Source organism: Mytilus galloprovincialis, chromosome 2, assembly GCF_965363235.1.
Source record: "Mytilus galloprovincialis chromosome 2, xbMytGall1.hap1.1, whole genome shotgun sequence".
NCBI lineage: Eukaryota > Metazoa > Mollusca > Bivalvia > Mytilida > Mytilidae > Mytilus > Mytilus galloprovincialis.
The window spans coordinates 38,561,361-38,587,129 of NC_134839.1; the positions used below are offsets into that span (position 1 = coordinate 38,561,361).

A 25,769-nucleotide genomic window follows, 5' to 3' on the forward strand; every position below is an offset into this window, starting at 1 on the left:
CATACATCTAATGTAGTTATTAACCCTTGACACACACACACACACAAACTCTTATTGAAGGAATTTGGTTCATTGATGTTTCAAATGAATTTTCCAAAAATGATAAATCGATCATTCTTTTTTTTTTATATTACATCATCTATCCACAATGTTGTTTTCTTCCTGTAATGATTTTCATTACTCTTAGGTATTTTCCTACTTTTGTCTCATAACTCTTATAATATTTTGTGTCAATTGAAGAAAAAAAAATGTCAACTTTGAAAGTGATGGAGTTGGATAATTGCCATTAAAAAAGACTGTTTTATTTTCAGATATAAATGAATGTTTAGATGGAACTGATAACTGTCCAGCAAACAGTAATTGTACAAACACAGATGGAAGCTTTACATGCAACTGTCTTGCAGGGTTCCGAAAAGTGGGTTCTGAATGTCAAGGTTTGTACTAACATAACATTAGTTTATTTTAGGCTCAATCAAACTAAATGATGTTTTTGGCCCTTTATAGCTTACTGTTTTGTGTTAGCCAAGGCTCCGTGTTGAAGGCAGTACCTTGACCTGTAATGGTTTACTTTTATGAATTGTTATTTGGATGGAAAGTTGTCTCATTGGCACATCTTCCTATGTCTATTAAAACATTTTTATGTAAAAGATTAAAAATAACCTCTGTGACTTTCCAAGTAAACGTTTCAGTCTGTAGTTCATGCAAAATTGTGCATTAAGCTCCTATCTTCAGAAACTTGACTTTGGCAATTTTCTTCTTAAAAAATGGACAATAAAAAATATCAAACTTTATATAGTCCTATTTCAATAAACTATATAAAAAAGTTGGTAACACATTGACACCATTTGTCTTGACATAATTATAAATGATAGAATTTCAATGAAACATGATATCTCATTTGAATGTTTAGCAATAAAGAATGCATATGGAGAACAGTAATTATAAAATTTAAAAAATCAACTTGCACAATCCAGTTTTAACCTGTAATAAATTCAGATCATTTTAATTATATTTTCAGACATTGACGAATGCACAGAAAGGACAAGTGGCTGTGATCAAAATTGTGCTAATAGCGATGGAAGCTTTACATGTAGTTGTGTATATGGATTTGAGCTGATAGCTGATGGTAAATGTAATCAAAGTAAGTGTAATTTAGATGTAATCAAAGTAAGTGTAATTTAGAACCTAAGTCACAACTTCAACTACAAACAGTAGGAAGGTGTATTGAATGTAGGTAATTGTGTTATTTTAGTTTCTCATTTTATAATAAACTATAGTTAATGAATCAAAATTGTAAGTAACTTAATTCAGCAGGTGATTTTTTCAGAAAGTCTAAGTATATACATTGTAAGATAATAGGATAAACTTATTGCATCCAATTTTTTTTTTTATTAATGATGTCAGTATGATTCAGTGAATCGTTAACATGCTCTTCCATGTCTAATTTTGAAATTTCTGATTGTTTAATTTTTTATCTACATTTCAGCAATATTTGATGTCTGTACACTGCAGAATTTAACCTGTGAATATGGTTGTGATAATACTACAAATCCAGGAACATGGGAGTGCATATGTCAAGAAGGGTATCTACTTGATAGAGCCAGTGGCAATTGTTCTAGTAAGTGTCAATTATATAAAATTTAAGATGTAATACTATTACCAATGAGAAAACTATCCACCAGAGACCTAATGACTTAGATATGAGCAACTAGAGGTCACTATACAGTCTTCTGCAATTAACAAGATTCATAATGTTTAGTAAAACTAAATTAATGACAAAATAAACAGCACGACAAAGGTAGAAAATCAAGTGCCTTATTTATGCAAAAATAATGAACAAAAATTATCACAGATTATCAACTAATAACAACCACTAAATTACAGATTCCTGACTTGTTTAAGTTTACTAAAAAAAAATGATTTGCAAAAGCTACAATTAGAATAGCAGGATGAAATTTCTTCTTTTTTATTGTAAAACAACAATATGTATATATCAGATTGGATATTGATATGTTTAACATACCTTATTCGGAAAGAACACATACGCTGGCATATATATATATATGTATATATATTGTTAAATATTATTGCTCCTAGTGTAATATACTTGTACATGATATTAAAATTCCTGTCATAAGACAATACTCTAAAATGAAATTTTCACACAGTAATATGCAGCTTATGTGAATAAATACATGTGGTAATCTTTCTGCAACAATAATTTTTTTTACATTTCAGATATAAATGAATGTGATGCTAATGTATGTACACAGAACTGTCAGGATACTGTTGGTAGTTATATCTGTTCCTGTTATACAGGATTCAAATTAAATGCTGATAAAACATCTTGTTCAGGTAAAAATTATTAAAGAGTTGAATGCATGTAATTTAATTGTCATGATGCACATATTTTATGACTATATCTCTTTCTTTTTGAATAGATATCATTTTGATGATGATATACTATCCTTCAAAATGCCTTCAAAGAACTTCAAAGACAAGAAAAGTTAAGAAAAAAATCAATATAGATCACTTTCAAGATCTGTCAACAATTTTTATTCTACATATCATTGCCAATCACATAATTAAATAAATTAATTAGTTTAAAAGAAACACTTTTTTTTTTTTAACTTAAACTGTTAAAAAAAACAATAATTGTATAGAGATATAGACTTGTTTATGATCATTTCTTGTGTTTTTTCTTGTACAAAAAGATGGGTAATGATTGATATTTCATACTAGAGTTTGATTTTTGGGGAATTTGGTTCTGAAAGTTAACAATTTATTAGCAATTTGAATTAAAATGAAAAAAAAAAAAAAAAAAAACTGAAAATTTTGGCAGTCTCTCAAAATGTATTTTTTTTTTATTATGTGTATAAACAAGCATACTCTATCTCTTAATAGCCTGTGTGAATCCATTTTATGGTGTTTTATGTGTATTAACAAGCATACTATATCTTATGACAGCCTGTGTGAATCCATTTTATGGTGACAACTGTGCAAGTCAATGTAGCTGTGGACCAGGGGCTGACAGGTGTGATCCTAGTCGTGGATGTGTGTGTAACAGCGCCTGGACTGGAGATAATTGTGACGTTGATGTCAATGAATGTGTAGATAATCCAGGCATATGTATAAATGTCGACAAGACTTGTGTTAACGAAGATGGCGGCTATCAATGTAATTGTGGATCTGGTTATGAAAAAGTGTCTGCAGACAACAGTGATTCTTGTGCAGGTAAATTTTCGGTAGAATTATGTACAATGTTTTTAAAATGTATTTCATAAACACATATTGTAGAATGAGTCCTGTTTTTATTTACATTGTTTAAAATTAATTTTCTTGTCAGACTAGGAAATAACGGATTTTTTAAGCAATTTCTAGATTAAGTTAAGGAAAAGAAAAGATGACAAACTTTATGATTAATGAAATTTGAGGTTCAATAATTTTATTGTTGTTCTATTTCATATAAATAAAGTTTGCCACCCCAATGTTTCAAATTTATATCTTTATGCTTAATTTTAGATTTAAATGAATGTAGTAGTGCAACAGCGAACAATTGTTCAGCAACAGTTTCAACGTGTCAAAATACGGATGGTGGATATACCTGTAGATGTAACACTGGCTACCAAACAATAAATCCATATGAATGTGAAGGTATAATCATATATGTAAAACATAAAATATTTAGAGAATAAATCTATTATATCTATATAGTTAGTTTTGGAGATTCCTACAGTTCTAAGTTTTTGAAAGATTCCTTTATTAAATGTAACATCATGCACACATTTGAGTTTACGGTTCAAATCAACAGGGGCTTATTTGTTAGTTGCACACCTAGTGCCTACCACGAAAATATTCTTGTGGCATTGAAAAAAACCTACTTTTTCATTGCTCTGCCTGTTAAACATGATACACCAATAAGAAACCAACCCAATGACAAAAATAATCCAAAAGACTTCTAGAGAGAAGCATAGTTTTCAACAATAGACAAGTGTTTATATTATACAGTATTTCAGACTCAAATCATCCAAAATTTATAAAAATGCAGAAACAATGAGAGATTTTCCATTTCACTTAATTTTCTGAATGACAAAAATATGACAACCACTGGAAATGCTATTGCTTTTTAACCTAGTTGGTAGTAATAGATCTTAATTTAAAAAAAAACTTTGATATACTTCAGATGTAAACGAGTGCACAACAGAGTCTGATGATTGTGAACAAGACTGTGTCAATAATGTGGGAAGTTATAACTGTCGATGTTTCTTTGGTTATGAACTCAACACTGACAGAAAAACTTGTAAACAAGGTAGGTTGGTTAGTTTCTGTATATGAAATAAGTTTTTTACATTGAACATGTTTCTTTAATTGAATATGTTTCTGTATATTGAATAAGTTTCTTTATATTAAATTAAGTTTCTGTATATGAAATAAGTTTCTGTATATTAAATAAGTTTCGTTATATTGAATTATAGTGAACATCTAAAAAGAAATACTATAGATTTTAAGAACTCTTCTATCGCAATATCTCTGATGCTTTTTTACTGATAATAACTTTTAACCTTTGATTTTTTAGTTACATTTCTCTTATTAAAACTATATACTCTTAATGAATTTTGACAGATTACAAATTTGAACATAAGGTATATGATTTCTATTTTTAGTGTCTGATCCATGTGGTACCCTGAGTAACCTGACCTGTAGTTATGCATGCAGACTTAAAGACAACAGTGCATTTTGTTATTGTCAATCTGGATATGTACTACTGGCTGATAACCAGACTTGTACAGGTAAATCACTGTTAATTGGTTTTACTGTATATGATCAGTGTCATTTGATGGTCACAGATATTAAACTATGTGTTCATATAACATATATAATAATGTGAACTAAAATCCAACCAAAGAGCAAGACAGCCTAAGGCCACCAATAGGTCTTCAACCCACTAAGAAAAACATGCACCCAGAAGCTAACTTCAGCTGGCTCTTAAACAAAAATGTAAACTGGTTCAGCAAAAATGGACGCCACAATGAACTTCAAACAAATAAAAATGAAACAAAATTGAATAAAAAGATTTAAGACTATAATCAAAGGCTAGATGTTCCTAAATTTATGGAAATATGATAATATCCCATTATATAAAATGGAACAAAAATTGAATTGAATGTTCTATTTTTAAAATTTTACCACATCTTAACTTTAAGTGTTTATTTTGCATTTTGTTTGTAGATATAAATGAATGTGCTGATGACAGTAAAAATCTGTGTACAGATAAGTCAACTTGCTCCAATATAGTAGGAAGTTTCAAATGTAGTTGTCCAATTGGTCAGTTTTTGGAGAATGACCAAAGAACTTGTTCAAGTAAGTACAAAATATTTAGTAAAGTTAAATCGTAATTTTTATTTTTTTATTTTTTCATTTTTTTTTATTTGAATAAGATATGAATAACTGCTGCTTGTACAGTATTAATACAATTGATCAATTGGCAGAACATTGAATTAAGTCATCAAAGTTGAACTAAAAATGGACAAATTGAATTAAAGAATATATATTTTTACTTATCGGTGACATAATGTTTATGTACATTTCAGATTGTGATCAGTTTCACTGGGGTGACAACTGTAATAATACATGTAACTGTGGCGTTGGAGCAGAGAGGTGTGACAGAATTACTGGGTGTGTGTGTAAATCAGGATGGCGGGGGACACTGTGTGATGCTGATATTAATGAGTGTAATGGTGGAGTCAACCCATGTGATACCTCCTCCAACCAAAGATGTGTCAACACACCTGGCTCATTTGTCTGCCAGTGTGTGACTGGTTATCAGAATGTCACAGGAACTTGTACTGGTAAATGAACAAAAACCCATAATTTTTATTTCAGTACTATTATTAAATTGCTTTTTCCTATACTGTTAGATTTGAACCCCACAAAAAGGTCTTTTACAATAACAATAAAGTTAACTATACTTAAATAGAACCAAATAATATCAAACCATAAAACATCAAGTAATACTTTGTCAATCAAGTTTTTACTACATTTAAGGAATGACTGTAATATTTTTTCTGTCTATGACGAAATAACATAAAAAAAATTGGTGCACACTGAATAACGCGTGTAGCGGCTTATTTAACAGTGTGCTCCACATTTTTTATGTTATTTTGAATAGACAGAAAACAATATTACAGTCATTTCTTATAATTCAATTCTCAATTCCATTTCAAACCGTAGAAAACCATGAAAAAACGTTGATGACGTCATGGGCTGATAACAAAATAACGTCAGCCAATCAGAAGACATGTTACATCCAAAATTAAGTTATTCTAAAATACATTAAATAAAAGGTTAATTTATTTGTGACATGTCATCATGTTCATTTATTTTTTTTTGGCACAGAGACTTGGATTTTTTAAACATGCAAAAGTAGAAGAAATGGAATCTTGTTTGAAATTCCAGAATAATTTCTTTTCTTTTTAATGGCTGGAGGGGTTTTAAGTAAAACCTGATTATTTTTTTTCCAGATATAAATGAGTGTGCTAACAATCCATGTGATCAGTTATGTACTAATACAGATGGAAGCTATACATGTAGTTGTAGAACTGGCTTTACAAAAGATGCTTATGACAAATGTCAAGGTAATATTCATTATTTAGTATTTTGTTGGAAAATTCCACATCAGTACCTGCTATCATAATCTTTAATATATGCATTCTGTGTAATAATAAATGTATTTACAATTTTGGTATTAAGCTGTATTTTGTCACCGAATGACCTTAGTAGATCTGCACTGAATAAACTTTCAATGTCAAGCAACAACCAGTTTTTAATTATGAAGTCAAAGTTTACAGAGACCTGTGTAATTTTACGTAATGACGGACACATTTGCATACAAGTGTAAATATGTCTATTCTACTGGGAGATATTCAGCAAAGTTGTGTGATTTGCTATCAATGCTTTGAACCAAAAGAAAAAATCAACCAATGACTTGACATTATTTTCCTTAGGGGGGAACATAGTCTTTTTGATTCTGAAATTGTAAATTAAAAAGTTGTATATATATTTTAGTTGCTGTCACCTCTTTTTGAATCAAATGACAACGTGATATACTAGCAGATAAAGTTAAAAAAATTGAAATAGATAAAATTTTGAAATTGTTTATATTGGATGCTTAAAACGATCAACACAAAAGAGTAATTGAGTTAAAGAAAGAAATATAATGAGTTGCAACTGTGAAATGGCTGCCAAAATATATAGAAAAAACTTAAATTCAGTCATGTTTTAATGAACTTTGTTTAGATGAATAATGAGAAATCTTATTTTGTAGATATCAATGAATGTGACACAACTTTGAACAAGTGTGACCAGAACTGTCTTAATACTCCAGGAAGTTATAAATGTTCTTGTAATGATGGATACATACTCAGCCCAACAGACCAGAGGACATGCAACAGTAAGTTGTTTTGCCAAAAATCCTGAATTCCTGCTCCACTTAGTTAACTACATAGTTGCAAATTAAATTAAAATCCCATTTCATATAATCCTAGTTGGAAATAAGAATAAACTCCCATTTCATATAGTCCTAGTTGAAAATTAGAATAAACTCCCATTTCATATAATCTTAGTTGGAAATTAGAATAAACTCCCATTTCATATAATCCTAGTTCGAAATTAGAAGAAACTCCCATTTCATATTATCTTTTGTTTTATTAAAAGTATTTCATGTTGGTTGTTAAAAGATAGAAATTTGATTTAATTATCAGATTTGTGTTTTGAATAAATTTTACTGTTTTGAATAAATTTTACCTTTATTCTTGATACCAGTAAAATATTATAAGATTTGTAATAATTGCATTTATCAAAAAATCAAAAAGGGCTTTTAAATTTTAATGCACCAATCATGTATGAATAAATCTAGTAAAAGATTACAATAAATGTGTGTATGCATTGTAATATTATATGTATTTATTATTTAATTCACAGTTCAGACCGAATGTACCAATTTCAATTGTACCGCGCCAGGAACGTGTGCTGTCAAATCTGATGGACAACAATACTGTACATGTCCAACAGGATACACTCTAACAATGATGGCGGATGATATAACTGAAATCTGTCAAAGTAGGTTTTTATGCTCCACCTACCATAGTAGAGGGTGCATTATAATTTCTGGTCTGTGCATCCGTTCGTTCATTCGTCCGTCTGTCCCTCTTCAGGTTAAATTTTTTTTTGGTCAAAGTAGTGAAGTTGAAGTCCAATCAACTTGAAATTCAGTTAAAATGTTCCCTATGAATATAATCTTTTAATTTAAATACCAAATTAGAGTGTTTACCCTAATTTCACAGTCCACTGAACATAGAAAATGATAGTGCGAGTTGGGCATCCGTGTACTATGGACATATTCTTGTTTTATATATTCCATGATTAGTGATTTGAAACAGTTAAGTTTTATAAAATGTGCTTTATGGATATTTCTGATAATTTTACATTATTGTTAAGACTTGATCCATCATTTTGTTTATAAATAATAAATAATTACAATTATAATAATAAATAAGAATAATCATTATGAATAAAAGAAGAAATGGGATATATTTTAAGAAGACAGCAACTCCATGACAAAAATAACAAGCAGATATCTAGAGGGCAACACACAGTCTTCAACAGGCCAAACACCTTATTAAAATTTCTATACATTCATTCTAAAAATGCTGCACAATTCTCAAAAAATGTTAACAGGGATAAGTCATGAATTTTGCAAGACATGAAGGAACTCTAATAATGAATGTGAAAGAGTCTTGATTTCAATAAAATCCAGAAATGCATAAATCACAATAAATCTCTTCATCAGTATATATAATTGTTATGACTATAGACAAAGATCAAAGAAAAAATAATAATAATTTATCAAAATCCGAAAAAGTGTATTTCACCAGTAATTTCTAAAACGTTATCTTTATAGATCACTTTTAAAATTAAAGACAGGTATATTTATTAAATATTTCAGACATTGATGAGTGTAAGACAAGCAAACCATGTGCTGATATGTGTACTGATGAAACACCAGGGTACGAATGCTCCTGTACCAAAAGTGGTACAAAACTGGACAGCGATAAACAAAGTTGTACAGGTTGGTGGTATATTATTGTGTGGAGGGAAATGTTTCGTTTTTTCTGGTTTAAACAATTCTAAATTAATAATCACAATGTAGGAAGCATGTTAAGAAATGGACAAATAAAAGTATTTAAACATTAATTGTGTATTAAGTATACATTAATTATTTTTTTCTTTACATTAAAGTAATACATGTAGTTGAATATTCATTAACAAAATATTGATTTTTATATATATATATGTGTATATGTCTGTGTGAAATTAAAATACAGCAAATTCTATGGTGTTGATCTATACTAAACTAAATTCAATATTTTATTTCAAAAGCTTGTGCTGAAGGAGAATGGGGACAGAACTGTGTTGAAAACTGTACATGTGTGACAGAAAACATCAATTCTTGTAACAAAACAGATGGAAGTTGTAATTGTAAAACTGGCTGGATGGGAGACAACTGTGAAACAGATATCAATGAATGTAACTCAACAATATGTCAGGCTAATTCAATGTGTGAAAACACCAATGGATCCTATGTTTGTGTCTGTGATGAGGGTTATTTTAACTCTAAAGATGTTTGTCAAGGTTAGTTTTCAGAAGTTGTCTTTTTATCTATGAGGCCCTATGGGGGTATCCAAGTAATCACTTAATCACAAATGTTTTGCCAATATAATCACATAGTCATTAATTGGTTATCTAAACAAGATAATCAAAAAATCAAAAATGCAGTTCTAGTTTATCAAATAATCAAATATTCATAAAATATTTTGTCTGGTAATCAAATAATCACTATTAAAACAAACAAGTAATCACATAATCAAAAGCCCCATGAGGAGGCTCATCTATAACTGTTTTGTACTTTTCATCTTTACAATTAACTTCAAATGTTTGGTTATATATATTTATTTATTTCTGAAATTGACAGGAAGACAGTATATAATCTTTGAGATAAGAGGATCTGGATTAGGTTTATATAATAGAGAGTCATGGTAAAAAACAAAGAATATAGAAAAATGGCCTATAAATTTTAAAAATAAATACTGAAATGAAAACCTCCCAATCTATAACATCCGATTAGAGGATAATAACATATTAACTTTTATGCCCCATTAATGGGCATAATGTATTCTGGTCTGTCATCCCTTCGTTCGTCCGTTCGTTTGTTCGTTCGTCTGTCCCGCTACAAGTTAAAGTTTTTGGTCGAGGTAGTTTTTGATGAAGTTGAAGTCCAATCAACTTGAAACTTAGTACACATGTATTTTATGATATGATCTTTCTAAATTTGAATGTCAAATTAGATATTTTACCCGATTTTTACGGTCGAGGAAAATGATAGTGCGGATGGGGCATCCATGTACTGGGGACACATTCTTGTTTATTCCCAACCTAAATCATTTCATTTCCAGTATGTGGTTCTAACACATTTGGTAAAGACTGTGCACAGACCTGTAGCTGTGTTGTTACCAATACAGATTCCTGTAATAATGTTGATGGTAGTTGTATATGTAAAACTGGTTGGAAAGGAATCACCTGTTCTGTGGATGTTGATGAGTGTACAGTTACTTCCTATATATGTAACACTACATCTAATTCTGAATGTAACAATTTAAATGGTACCCATGAATGCAATTGTGTTACTGGATACCAGAAAATAGCTGATGGAAGTTGCCAAGGTAGGCTGATATTTTCAAGTAGCTATTATTGATGGCCCTGTATTTGAACTACTGAGAAAAACCATATGTATAGTTATAGAAATAAAATATCACAATTGAAAGCTTTTCAATATTTTTTAGTTGAACTGTACAAAATTTTGGTTGATAAAATGTGTAATTGTAATGAAGGGTTATTTTTGTCCAAGATGATTGAAATTTTTTCGTTTCACATAACTTTGTGCTTTAGCTAAAAATTCACTTTGTTTCATGCAAATTGGATTAAAAGCAGCATGTAAGCTATTATATAATTTTAGATCATAGTGAACTGGTAATTTTATTTCCTGTCCTGTTTGTCTGTTCACATAACTCCACTTTACCACTTTCATTATACATGTTATAATATTTTTTTTTCAGAATGTGGCAGTGCAAACTTTGGAGATAGCTGTTCTCAGGCCTGTACTTGTATTGCTGCCAATACAATGGATTGTAACAATGTTAATGGTGGTTGTACTTGTAAAACTGAATGGAAGGGAACCATCTGTGACATGGATGTAAATGAATGCGATGATGCAACAACTTGTGACAGCATTCCTGATTCAACTTGTCAAAATTCAGTTGGTTCTTACGATTGTGTCTGTAATGCAGGGTATCAGAAAAATGCCTCTAATCTCTGTGATAGTAAGTTTTGCTTAACAAATTCATGTAAACTGATTTAAGTTGAGTTCGTGCCACCTTTATCTGAAAAAGTAAAGAAATGTAATATGAATTTCATATTTAAATCTCAACATCTCAGTCACCTATATATGATATTAATGAAGAGTTGTATATGGATTTCATTTTCAATATCTCATTATTGCAGATACTCTGAAAATTTTGAAAATAAGTTATGTATAGTTGTGCTTTTTTCATTCCAAATCTGTTTATTAATAAAACAAAATTATCATATGTAATACATTTGTTAATACTTCTGCACAGCAAATGACATCTTATAACATTTCTTGTGAGTATGCTGTACATCAGAGTAGTTTTTAGATTTATTTTGTACACAGTTTTACTGTACATCAGTTTTTATTTATTTTTTCACTAAGATTAATAGAAAATATTAAATAAAATTGTCCAAGTGGTTCAATTTTTCAAATTAGTTATGCAGACCTTGTCTCCAGTTTGTACTTTTTAATATTTTTGTGTTGTTTTATTGCATGGCATTGATGAAACTATGTACAATTCCGCTATTGTTTTTTATTTTCAATTTTTTTTTCTACTTATAATAAAACTATCAAATCTTAACAGTAATTAGTAATCTCATTTGTCAAATGAATAAAATTTGTACAAATGCTATCAATATGTGTATGGGATATTATGCTATGTTGTACTAAATATGTGATTGTAGAAAGTTTCATCTTAATCATCTATTTGGAATATTATGAATGCAAAATCTTTAGCCTCTTTGTGCTACTGTGAAAGTACTTTTATTCGTGGGGTACCACTTTTCGTGGTTTTCGTGGATGACTTAATCCACGAATTTAAGTGTCCAACGAAATAAAACAACCATTGTCCAAATCAAGACATGGAAAGATCTCCATGAAGGTTTGACTACTGATATGATCTAGAGAATATATTGAATAATCTCGAATCTGAGAATACTTTAATAGAAGTCACAGAACTACAACTGCATGCAGGATTATACCAATTTTATCTTTAATAACCTAAACTGTACAACTTTTCATCTTTTAATTCTCATAAAAAAAGGTTTTTTCGATAAAAGTCAGATTTCCGGTATTGATATGCAAGTATGATAAAGTGTTCATTTTATATCCTCATAATTCTCGTACATATTGGAAATAATAATTTCATGCTGGGCTTGATTTTGATAAGAATTATTTGACAATTATAGATACGTTTACAGCATTTGTTCAGTCACTGATTTCTTTAGGTAACATGTTTATGGCCTAATTAACACCTTTGATGGTCCTTAATCTGTTGATCACTTTATCATGGGTTAATTAGTGTTGTCACTACGATTTACACGGATCAATGTTTACTTTGCAATTTCCTTCAATTCAGACTATTTGTAACCTTCGTTTCTAAAGGCTTTAATTTCCCTTTTTTTTTTTAGAAAACTAAAATCAACGAATTTAAAAACCCACGAACATGTAAATATTGCTCAAACCACGAAAATTGATACTTAAGAATTAAAGTACTTTAACAATACCTCAATGGACAGAATATAGAACCTCAAATAAAGAGGAGTACTAGTTGAAGCAAGATGTTATACAGAATAAACTATGTAAATAATTATAAGAATAAAAAGATAGTTATAAAAAATAATTATTTTCACAGGCAATGATGAAAAAATACAGAATGTGTCAGCTTTTTTTTTATATTAACTTTTTTACACATTATATATAAAAAAGAAGATGTTGTATGATTGCCAATGAGACAACTGTCCACAAGAGACCAAAATGACACAGACATTAACAACTATAGGTCACTGTACAGCCTTCAACTATGAGCAAAGCCCATTTTGCATAGTCAGCTATAAAAGGCCCCAATATGACAATGTAAAACAATTATGACTGGCTAATAGATCATGGCTTTATTCTATTTTTTTCTTGTAGACATTAACGAATGTGGAAGTATTAGTTTGAACAACTGCACAGAGAACGCGACCTGTTTTGACACGGACGGCAGTTTTGATTGCGTTTGTGACTCAGGGTATACTGGTCAAGGAGATGTAAATTGCACAGGTTAGTTTATTTTATGATCTTTTATTCGTTTGCTACCATTATAATTTTCTTGTCAAGCTTGTCGATCTTAAGATATGCCTAGTTTCCTTAAATCTTTTCTAGACTTTGTTTTAATTTTCACTTCTTTAAAGCATTTGATTAGTTTATAATGTAGATTGCAGCAGAGTGCACAGTTAGTTTTGCTTCGCCCCAAAAAATACATGAATTTCATATATATTTCACATCATATTTCTATAATTTGCTTTTGTAAATTTCAGTTTTAAAGGAAGTTATAAATAGTAAGACTATATGTGTAGTCATATTTCAAATTAGTCAAGTGTTGTTCATTATTTGTGTTTTTATGTCATCTATAATAAACATAATTTTTGTTACTCTTATACTATTGTTGTAAGTGAGGTATTTTAAACATTTTATTAGAAAAATTACATTATCATTGAATGAAATAGTTGTAAACACACAAATTGTAACAGTTGATAATATTTAGATTAAGCATAAAATTGTATTATACATGTATACTCAGTCAAGTTTTTTAATACATAGTTAGTATAGTTATTTATGTTTACCGGTTATTATATTGATAAATTAGAACATATTTAACTATTATAACTGAAGCTGTTACTACAGTTGAGCCTGATACTACACAAACAACAGAAACTATTGAGTCAACAGCGACAGAAAAAAGGTATCTTTTCCTACCATTTGAAATTTTTTGTTGAAGTGTGTCAATTTCAAAAATTTGCCTAATTGTGTGGTTTTGTGGTTAATACTTCTTTCATAGCATTTTGAGAGGAAATCGAAATCTAAAGCAGCAAAAATAAGATAATTATTTGTTGTTGGTGAAAATGAGACGATTTGGATGATTGAAAAAAAAAAAAAAAAAAGAGAATATGTACATCAGGAAATAAAAGTTTGTCTAATAAATTATCGTTAATTTATAGGATATTTTGATAATAAAAAATTCAAATAATAAAAGAACAGCAGTCATTATTGTGCTGAAAAGATTTATATCAAAATATGATTTGATTTTCATTTCCTCAATAATGTTGGGGACTGGTTTAGTGTGTAAAATGCAGGTCTTTGTACAATCATTTTTCTATTCAGAAATGACATATATTTTACATCATATTTCTTTAGTTTGATTTGTAAATTGAACACTTTCAATGAAATAATACGTTAGAAGATAGTAAAAGATTATTTATAGACATATTGCTAATTAATCTTTAGTCAGCTACAATAAGTAAGATTTTTACAAACAGTAAACTTACTACAATTAATGTAACTAATGTATTCTAACTATTTTTAGAAAAAGTTAGCATTTTTGCATTTGAATTAAATAATTGTAAAAAAGTCGAGAATATTGAGATTTACACATATAACTGAAATATACTGAAACCAATCTTCATATGTAGTAGATGTAAATATTTATTTTTTTACATATAATTATATTGATATTTAACAACCTTTCATTACTATTATAAATGAAGCTGTCACAACAGTTGAGACAACGTCTGAAACTTCAGAAACAACAGGACATATGGGGTCAACAACAGCTGAAAAGGGTACTGGATCTACCACAGAAAGATTTACAAAACAGACAACTGAAACCTCTTCACAAAGTATGACAGCACAAACTACTGAAGCTTCAACTGACATTTTTTCTACCAACAATTATTCCGGAACCACAGCAGAAAGTGCTTCCACAGAAGGCACTACAACTGAAACCTCTGGAACCACCACAGAAGGCACTGCAGCTCAAACCTCTAGAGCCACCATAGAAGGCACTTCAACTGAAACCTCTGGAACCACCACAGAAAATACTCTAGCCACTAGTCAAAGTGAAACTTCAACAGTCATTACTACTACCATGAAAAACCCTGCAATACAAGGTGTCACAACCATACAAACCACTGAAATCTCAACAAACAATGGTTTATCTACACATAGTATAGATATCACATCAGACAGTGTCACTGCAACTCAGAGATCTGAAGCCACTTCAGACAGTGGTACAGTCATTACTAATACTGCGGCCACGACAGACAGTGCCACAAGTTCTATAAAGACTGTACCTCAAGGTACCGGAACCAGTTCAGAAAGTAGTGTGGCCACACAAGACACTCAAACCACAACATCTATGCCGTCTGGTACACAGACAGCTGAGGATTCTGAAGTGACAACACAAGAAATATCCACAGTTGATTTCTCCAGTAGTGAAGGTACTTGAGCATTTTATCCATGCTCTCCTCTTTTTATTGATTATTGGTGATTTGCTGATTTCAAATTTCTTATGTTAATTTCTCTCTAAATTCTACTTTAGAGGTGTTTTCAATTTTGGTTTTAATGGTACTTCTTCTTTTTCGAAGTTTTTATGTTTAAATTCGTCTCAAGAGTTCAATGACTTCTTTAAAATAATACTTTTCCACAATTTTTCAACTGTTACTTTAAGGGAAGAAAGTTTTTTTTTCCTCAACAGTCACTACCAGCTGTTACTAATTTCATTCAAAATTTGTTATAGATTTCATTTTACGGGAGATTCTGTTATGATTTTGGTTTCTTTTTCATGTTTTGTTCTTAATTTATACTGAATTAAATAGGGTTTAAACTTTTTTATGTCACAATTTATGATAATTATGTTGATTAAGATCAGTTCCATATCACTTAAAGTTAATTTTGCATTTTATGTTTTTAGTACCTTTAATTATTTTAGAACTAAATAGTTTGTATTAGATATATTTATAATGTACCTTATGTTGAGAAAAGCTTTGTCCTAATTTGTGTATACATGTCAATTGTAGCAACATCATCAACAGTTCAATCTACAGGTAAAAGAAATCAACCTACCCAATACCTGAGTTTGCACAACATCTTATCTTATTAATCATTGTGTGAACAATCTTGCCAGGTGTGACTGAATCTATTTCTTCTTCTTTTTTCCTTTATTTTCCATATTTTCATAAACAATCATCTATTACAGACTAGGGGAATAGCTCTGGTGGCATGGATGGAGGTGATTGCATACAGACACATAAAAACACTTCAGCTTCCATTTCTACATTTTAATCAGAAAAGATAACATCACAAACATTAATACAAATTACAGGCAAAAGGGAAACAACTCTCTCTTACACACAGAAACATACTCCGACCATACATACTGATATATAAAACATCAATAAATACAGGTGTAGTTGATTGAATCATAACTAAAGCTTCATACACAAAAAAAAAATAAGAAAAGCGTTATTAAATAATAATGGTAAATTAAGGAACAAGATATCTTTGCTTCTTGTCATGTTTTCATGGATGATCTTCTAAAGATAAACTTGTTGTTTCCAACAAAAATGTAACTTTTTGAGAGACCAACAATTATAGCAATGGCCTTTGACCAGGATATGCATTTTCTTTCTATGTATTTTATTGTTTCTTTTCTCTTTGGAAAGAAGGTTATGTGAAGATGGTGCCTGTTGAACTTTTATTTCATACTAAAACCATCATTTCAACATTTCCTTTCATCTTTCACCTTTCTTCATTAACCTGGAATGGTTTAACCTGGTGTGTGTGTGTGTGTGTGTATACAGTACTATTACTGTACAAACTTATAATTATGTGTTCTCCCCTCCTTCTGAAATCAAATTTGTGTTTTGATTGCTTGAATTTTATTGTGTTCATAAAATATTGTTTGTTATAGTCGGTCAGATGTTATATGATTTTCAGTATCTTGGGTATCTACTCTTTTATAAAGACAAGAAATTAATGTTTTAATTACACCTTTTTTTTATCTGTATGTTTTACTGTAAGATTCAGCAGAATAATTATTCAAGTTTAGATGAAGAGTCCTGCAAATAAATCAAGTAGTACATTTAAATGAACACATATTGCCATTAAGGAAGTTCGCTTGTCATGTTTTTGAATTTTTGTCAGATTTTGGAATCCTCTGGTTTTATCCATTTGAATGCCTTAAAAAAATTTGCCCATGGACCCACATTTTTCTTTTTATAAATCTTTTACATGTATCATTATACGCCATCTGTAAAAGTCTTATAAAATCTTTGTTATTTTTTAATAGTTTTTAAGGACTTAAACTTGTCAATGATAAAGCTATGAAAAATCAACAGAGAATATTTTACTGCCAAAATTTCAATGGCTTATATCTCCAAAACAATCTTGTTGGATCAAATATACAACAAAAACACAAGAATGTTTGAAAAAGTAGAGCTATGAAAGATTTTTTCTAAAATAATAACTAAAGATTGATAAAGACAGACAAGTACAACATTTCAAAAGTCTTCCACGAATTTGACATGTTTGAGAATTCTAAATTTATATTCAGCTGATGTCTGCTCTATGGTTGGATTGTTGTCTTTATGACACATTCCCCATTTCCATTCTCAATTTTACATTTGACCTATATTTATTTTTGCTCTTTTGGGTGTTCATAGTGTTATGAAAAGCTTGTAATTTTAAACTGAGTAGCAAACTTCCTTAAAAGAACATTAATTATACTTCAGATAAAAAAAGGAAGAAAAATCTGCACTATTAGCTTTCTTATATTACTCATGGCGTAAAAATTCATTTTTTGCTTGTAATTTATATATTAAAAACATTATGTTGGTTAAACTTATATAATATTTTGAATTTTATTATTCTTGTTGATACTGTTAAAACAGAACATGGGTAAATTATTTTTATACACTTTGGATCATTTTGAATACTTTGCCAATATTGCTACAGCATATATGGATAACGATTTTAGTAAAGGGTTGATGTGATACACAACAGAAGATCCAATGATCAGGTGTAAGAAGTGGAAAAGCTTCACAAATCCAATGTTGTTCTGGGTTCAAACAGGTTTGTTACGCTTAATAAAAAGAACATTTACTTTATGTTATGCTTGAATTTATCAAAATTCTATTTTGCTACTTAAGCTCTAGAAACAACAACTGAAGGAATCACTACACAAGAAGCTACAACTCTAGAAACTACAACGCAAGAAGCTACAACACAAGAAGCTACCACAACACAAGATGTGACAACAGTTAAGACAACAACTCCAGAAGCAACAACAAAGGTTGTAACAACAAAAAGTGAAACAACTCAAAAAGCAACAACACAAGAAATAACAACACAGGGAGCAACAACCAAAGATGCCACAACTACTGAAGGTATCCAAGAACTGAAGTTCAAGTTTTTAAAAAGAACCTGCATTATTTTTCTTTCAAAACAAAAATTAAAAAAAAATCATTTTAATTTCTTTTCATATGAAAATTTCAATAGAATGAAAAAAAAAAATTAAAATGATAAATTTGATGATAAAGTATTTATGAATATTGTTTTATTTCCTTTTGGTCGGATTCATTTTAATCTTTATTAATTATGTTCTACAACGAACTGCCTAAAGTTGGCATTTTGTTTTAGTAGTCAGATGTGGATTATTCTTTTTGATACAACTGTCATATACTGGATAACTTATTTAGGAAAAGAAATCCTTCTGGAAAATAATTCTGTTAATTGAAATAGTTAGAACATACACAATCATTTAAGTTTCAATGTAGGTTCTCATTGTGATCCATAAGTATTTGTGAAACTATTTTGATATTTGGCATTTTTATTCATTTGTATATACATACATTTCAAAATCATTTTTAATATTTGTAATTATATATATTGTTTTGTAATTAGCTAAAATAAGTTGTCTTTGATATTTATGATATGATTTTTGTTGCTTATAGCCACTACTGCAGTCCAAACTACAGGTAAAATCCCTATGCACCCCCAACATCGTCTCATTAGCAATGTATTCTGTATCTTTGTATTACTGCCTTTGCACTTAATAATATGGATTTTCTTGGTACCATTTTTGTTCTGAATTTCTTTCTATCTTTGTTTAATATTTACATCTATCTTTTGGAGTTTCTTCTTGAATTGTCAACAAAATTATGAGAGTCCTAATAATATCCATGTTATGGTTCTTTCATACTGTGATAAAATCAAAGAACTTGTTCAATTTTATCATTTATGAATATAAAAATTTAGAATTCTCAAATGCTGGAAGACTTTTAATATGTTGTACTTGTCTGTCTATTTCAATCTATAGTTATTATTTTAGAAAACATCTGTTATAACTCTTCATTTACAGACATTCTTGAGAGTTTTTTGTATATTTAATACAAAATATAAATGAAAACCATAAATACATATTTTTTGTTGCATTTAAGAAATATTTTTTTTTCTTTTTTTTTACAAATACATTTAGATTAAGAAATATTATGGTTAAATGTCATTGAAAAATAGTATTGAAGTAAAATATTTATGAAAGAGTGTTTATACAGTATGAATAATTTGCTATGCATGTACCCTTTTTCTTGAAAGTTGATTAATAGAAAAGTTCAATACTTTTGTAAACAAAACTTTGTGTTATATCTCAATTTCTCATTTAATTATAATATCAATTGAATGACTCAAAAGTGACTAGAATTATTGCAATCCTACTTGACCATTCTTAATTCCAATATCCAATAACTTTTAATATATAAGTATTGAACAGATTTACAGCAACCAAAGACTTGGTTAAAATAAAAATGTTTAATACTGTTAAAAGCTATAAAAAGAAAATCATAAAAATACTGCACGCAGAGGAAAATTCAAAACAAAATGGCAAAATCAAAAGCTCAAACATATCATATAGGAATTATGATATTTTACGATATAATATGCTATACTCAGGGAAAAGGATTTTGTAAATAACTTTTTTTTGCAATGTTGTTTATATGTAAATGTACCTACTGTTATATATATTACATTATTACATTCTGCTCGTATATTGTGTGCACAATACCTACTTATGTTATTCACCACCAAATCATTTTTCTGCCATTATAATGTATACTGATCTTTATTTCATACTCTGTGCACAATACCTACCTATGTTATTCACCACCAATTATTTTTCTGCCATTATAATGTATCATACATATATACTGATCTTTATTTCATGCTCTGTGCACAATACCTACTTATGTAATTCACCACCAATTATTTTTCTGCCATTATAATGTATCATACATATATACTGATCTTTATTTCATACTCTGTGCACAATACCTACCTATGTTATTCACCACCAAATCATTTTTCTGCCATTATAATGTATACTGATCTTTATTTCATACTCTGTGCACAATACCTACCTATGTTATTCACCATCAATCATTTTTCTGCCATTATAATGTATACTGATCTTTATTTCATACTCTGTGCACAATACACACCTTTGAAATTCACCATCAATCATTTTTCTACCATTATAGTGTATAATATTCTTTATTTCATACTCTGTGCACAATACCTACCTATGTAATTCACCACCAATCATTTTACTGCCATTATAATGTATCATACATATATACTGATCTTTATTTCATGATCTGTACACAATACACACATTTGTAATTTACCTTCACTCATTTACCATATTAAGAATCAGTTTAAAATAAAGACATAATAATGAAAAATGAAACAAATTGGACTTCCTCTTCATTTTGAGTTGTCAATCATTTATTTTGTACACTTCTTTTATCATACCAACTCTTTAGATCATTCCATACCAAAATGATATTTGCAGCTTCTCTACTGCATTCATAAAGATCATAGCAAAGCTGCTTTAAATGTTAAGCATTATGATACATGGTCAAACTAAATGATATATCAGATTTGAGCTTTACAATGAAGCTATTTAGCTGTTGAATTCCTCATGTAAGTCACTGCACAGGCTTGTTACTCTGATAGTGCTTGAGATGCATATAAAAGTTTTAAAAAATCACTGTTCACAATTACATTGCTACTATGTTTCGCTTGCAGGAATTTTCTAATTGACCATGATGTTTGATTCGTGTCTCACTTTTGTATAGTGAAACAGAATGTGAGACAATGATGGCTAATTCCGTTCACAATAACGTAAAACTCTATATATAATACAGTAGGTAAAAGAATTTGATAATTCTATATCTTACATTCAGATGCCTAATATTACGATGTTCTCATACTGGAATTTGTCTGTTGTCCTTGATCTCATTTTTATGGTTCAAGGACTGCTTAAAAAACTAGTGTTTTTATTATGTGATTTGAAGCAGTTATGAGTAAAAGGGCAAATGAATTTGGTTTTATGGAATCATTGCAAGTTATACGTGTATGTCAGATAGGGTTAATCTGACATCATTTAAAAAATTCATTGGTCAATCAACATTAAGTTTTTACAATTAGGTTCACTTTTAAGAAACTGTCATCAAAAAGTTTTCAAGCTTAAAAATCTCCAAAATGAGATTTTTGTCTTTGAAGGTGTTTAAAGAAGCAACTAATTTTGTTAAATTCTATTTCAGTGAGTGTTCCAACAACAACATATACACCTATATCTGGTAAGTTTTTTATTTTATTTATTATACATTTTTTATTTTGTTTTTATTTAATTTAAATTGTAATAACAAACTTACTGATGGATGATGTTTATTATTATATTGATTAGGGGAACATGAGTTTATATCAAGTGATTTCCAATTCTCACTCGTTATGAAATCTATAAGTAGTAGCACTTATCTCATATGATAATTTTCATGTTTTTTTTTTAAATCTAAAATTATTGTAAGATGAAATATATTAGTTTTGTTTTATGTATGTTTTATAAATCACTAATTCTCATCTATATAATACTTATAATTGATCTGAGGAATAGCATTCAATATGTGAAGTTATATAGCATTATTCCCTTTTTTTTTAAATAAGGTGCAAGACTTCTGATGGTTTTCTGATTCCTGCTTATTAGTTCACCTTTGTCTCTGACAGTCTGTTAGATTTAAAGTATTTCTTAAGTATCTTATTATGTCAGAATCATGAATCTGAACTACCCAGATTGTAATATTTTGATATTTATTAACTTTTTTTATAGGTGAATTAAAAGTAGAAGTAATCCTGACCATAGATGTAGCGCCAAATGTAGATTTATCCAATGAAAATACTGACGACTATAAAAAATTATTAAATGAGACTTTTACAGCGGTAAGTTTATAAACAAATGCCAATGAATGTTGTAATTGGTCCAACAGAACCTGATTGAATGATATTATAATTATGTGAAGATTACTTATTATAATGTATTGTAGTATACATTTTGCTTTAAAAACTGACTTTGAAAAGGCATTTTTGTTTTAATGGGAAAATGGGATTGTTTACATCGGTAAAATCTTAAGTTATGACTAAAAAGACCAATCCAAAACAGCAAAGGGAAATTAGAAAAATCAGAACTGAAAGACAACTACACCAATTAAGCGTAAAATGAATGATGGAACAATCAGAATTCAACAAACAAGATCTGTGTATTTACATTGAACAACAAGAATCACACTTCCAACAATCAGTGGTTTGAAAAGACATAGCAACATTAAATTCATAAATCTGGTTTTCAGTTTAATTTTTAACATATGCAGTTTCTACATTTCCCTTTTATAATAAACATGTTTCAAATAAATACTCTATTATTATTTGAAAATAATTTGAAATTATCTTCACACTATTCAGAATCAAACTCACAAACAATTTTAATGTGAAAATAACATTAGCCACGTGCACATAAACATAAATTATGGTAGTGAACATTTTGACGACCTTGGAATTACTGTCTGGACACACATGATACCAAATCATCTTGAAAAAGTCAGTACAAAAATATTGTAGGAGAAATAGAGCAAACAAGGATCTCAACAGTTTTTATGAATTAAAAAATTGTAATATTGTAATTAATAAGCATAATTGAACTTTTTTTTTCAGTGTGTGAAAACATTTTTCTTTTTCTTTTCAGTTGACAAATTACTACTCTAATTCACCTGCAACAAAAGCCAATTTCATTAAAATTGTTGTGTATAGAATAAGGTAGGAAAACTACACATATACATATGAACTTTATATTCCCTTTCCCATTAATTTGCAATTATGAGAATAATACCAAAACAAATGTCTTTATCAATCACAATTTATGAAAAAAATAAATGACAATAGGAATCCTGAAGTAATAACGTTCGTGAAAGGTCCCGGGGTCTTCTTTTATTGCATAGCATTAGTTCAGAAATAAAAAAAAGACCCTCTATGAAGACACACTTCCTGTCTTTGTATGTTTTGAATTTTCTTTTTATCTTGTTTGATTAAAGTCTGTTCAGGGAGGGTGAGTAAACAAGGTAAATACATCTTTACCAAGAATTCAACAAATTTGTTGTTTCAATTCAAAGGTGTTTGCTAAATTTAAAAAAAATAAATTATGTACTTGTTCTTGGGATCGGTGTTGTTCTTAGATGGTAGTTATCTCATCAACCATGTCATTACCCCTAGCAGATGCTAAATAAATTATAAATTATATATAGTTGTGTAAATTGACATGGGTGAGAACATAACCACACCACTACCGCAGAGACTTAGAATAAAATTATTTCTGCATTCTATCTTTGAAACAGGGTTTCTTCCTTTCTTTGAATTGGAGCACAAAATAGCCTTACATTTTATTTCAGTTCATTCATATCTTGAATTGATAAGGAATTTGATAAAAATGGTGGAAACCATTGGAATAACCCTTTGAGTTTCTATGGTCAAATTCATATTATTTCTTTGTAAAGTACAGCACACAATTAGAAATAATTGGTTAATTCTCAGAACTCTTTGTATAAGGAATAAGTTTGCTAGTAATGAGAGGACCAATAATATGACCATAGTCTTCCAAAGATTTGCAAATAAAGGCAAAGTAGTAAACTGGTGTTCAAAAGTCATGAATTGATGAGAGAAAACAAAATATGTGTAACAAACTAAAACCCAGGTAAACACATCAACTATAAGAGGAAAAAAATGAACGACAAGAAAACTTGAGTGCAACAAAAATAAACACCAACATACATAGAAACAAACTAATTGACCATATTACTGACTTGGTACAAGACATTTTAAGAAAAAATGGTGGGATGAACCTGTTTTAATAGCTAGCCAAATCTCCCCCTTTATGACAATGTTAATAAATATCACTAAAATGTTAATACACGCAAGAACATTCATAACAGAGAAACCCACAAACCAATAGTATACTAGTGGACACATTATGCAAATAACAGAAAGGAACTTTGTTTGCAGCTGTTCCAAACATTAATGTCTTGCAGTCATGTTTTCTGATACCACCCTTTAAAATAAACTATAAGTTTATGGTCGTATCCTGGATACACTTTGAAACTATTTTGCTAATAAAAGATTTGGAACCCTGTAAGTAAAGAAGATGGATAACAAACAGTCTAGGTCTTCATGATCTAAACGTTTAACTGAATATAAAAAGTTTTTAAAATATTTAAAAAAAAATCTTGTTTCAAGCAAATTTTACCTTGACAGACAATTTAAGAAATGTTCATAGGATATAATTTATAAATAGTTTAGATTAATGCCATAGTTGTCCTCTTATTGAGTTGATAATACAATTATTAACAGGATTATCACATCATTTTATTTGTACGTCCTTGCTAGTAGATTAACCTCTTTATACCTCATAAATGCTACACCATGTTTCCTAATTTTCTGTTTAAGTATGGAAGTTTTTGAAATTTGATCTTTAAGAATTATTTTTAATTTTTTTTCAGCAAAGGAAGTTTAGTTGTGAATCATGACGTAATAATGAATTCAACATCTACGACTGGGCAAAATCAGGTTGCTGCTGCCACTCATAATCTTGTAAATAGGGGTGTTACAGTGACAATTGGTGATGTTACAGCAGGTGCAACTAACGCTGTCATTTATGCACCAGGAGGAAATGGTACTTCATTATTCATACCACTTTTATTTTTTTTATTCCAAGTCTAAGTTATTCTTTTAGATAACATGATTAGATCATTCTTCCTTTAATTTCCTTTTATCAATTTGATTATAGAAATTAAGTGAATAAAGCAAATTGACACAATATGATTCTTTATTTCTTTGTTTAGGTATAAATTATATCTGTGTGATAGCTATCTTTATATCAATATCAATATAAAATAGAACTGAAAGACCTTAGATCAAAGAATTATTTAAATCTATAATAAGTTTGAATTCAGGAAAATTGATACCAAAAAAATGTGATGAAATCTAAGCCAACCAATAAAGTAACGTTATAGCCATGTGAGCATGACCAAAATAAATTTCACTATCTTTGATATTTCAGTATAAGCTAAATAATCCCCTTAGCAATGTGCGTGTGAGCATGCCTCACTCTATT

The 25,769-nt window shown here is 29.3% G+C and overlaps 2 protein-coding genes across 2 annotated transcripts in view; both read left to right on the top strand.

The window, feature by feature from the left end:
- LOC143062028 (uncharacterized) overlaps positions 1-25,769 on the top strand; it is a 64,690-nt gene that overhangs the window by 30,155 nt on the left and 8,766 nt on the right. The window contains exons 17-38 of the mRNA XM_076233880.1: positions 312-434; positions 1,019-1,141; positions 1,487-1,618; positions 2,239-2,355; positions 2,968-3,234; positions 3,523-3,654; positions 4,184-4,309; positions 4,665-4,790; positions 5,230-5,361; positions 5,592-5,849; positions 6,522-6,635; positions 7,325-7,450; positions 13,376-13,504; positions 14,117-14,182; positions 14,986-15,720; positions 16,300-16,326; positions 18,430-18,666; positions 19,234-19,257; positions 21,880-21,915; positions 22,443-22,552; positions 23,352-23,422; positions 25,156-25,328. Coding sequence (XP_076089995.1) covers positions 312-434; positions 1,019-1,141; positions 1,487-1,618; positions 2,239-2,355; positions 2,968-3,234; positions 3,523-3,654; positions 4,184-4,309; positions 4,665-4,790; positions 5,230-5,361; positions 5,592-5,849; positions 6,522-6,635; positions 7,325-7,450; positions 13,376-13,504; positions 14,117-14,182; positions 14,986-15,720; positions 16,300-16,326; positions 18,430-18,666; positions 19,234-19,257; positions 21,880-21,915; positions 22,443-22,552; positions 23,352-23,422; positions 25,156-25,328 — 3,384 coding nt within the window. The remainder of the gene's footprint in view (positions 1-311; positions 435-1,018; positions 1,142-1,486; positions 1,619-2,238; positions 2,356-2,967; positions 3,235-3,522; positions 3,655-4,183; positions 4,310-4,664; positions 4,791-5,229; positions 5,362-5,591; positions 5,850-6,521; positions 6,636-7,324; positions 7,451-13,375; positions 13,505-14,116; positions 14,183-14,985; positions 15,721-16,299; positions 16,327-18,429; positions 18,667-19,233; positions 19,258-21,879; positions 21,916-22,442; positions 22,553-23,351; positions 23,423-25,155; positions 25,329-25,769) is intronic.
- On the top strand, positions 8,088-12,710 carry LOC143061941 (protein lin-12-like). Its single transcript, XM_076233803.1, has 6 exons — positions 8,088-8,118; positions 9,005-9,127; positions 9,439-9,690; positions 10,512-10,778; positions 11,172-11,435; positions 12,652-12,710. The coding sequence occupies exons 1-6, from the start codon at positions 8,088-8,090 to the stop codon at positions 12,708-12,710; spliced, it is 996 nt and encodes a 331-aa protein (XP_076089918.1).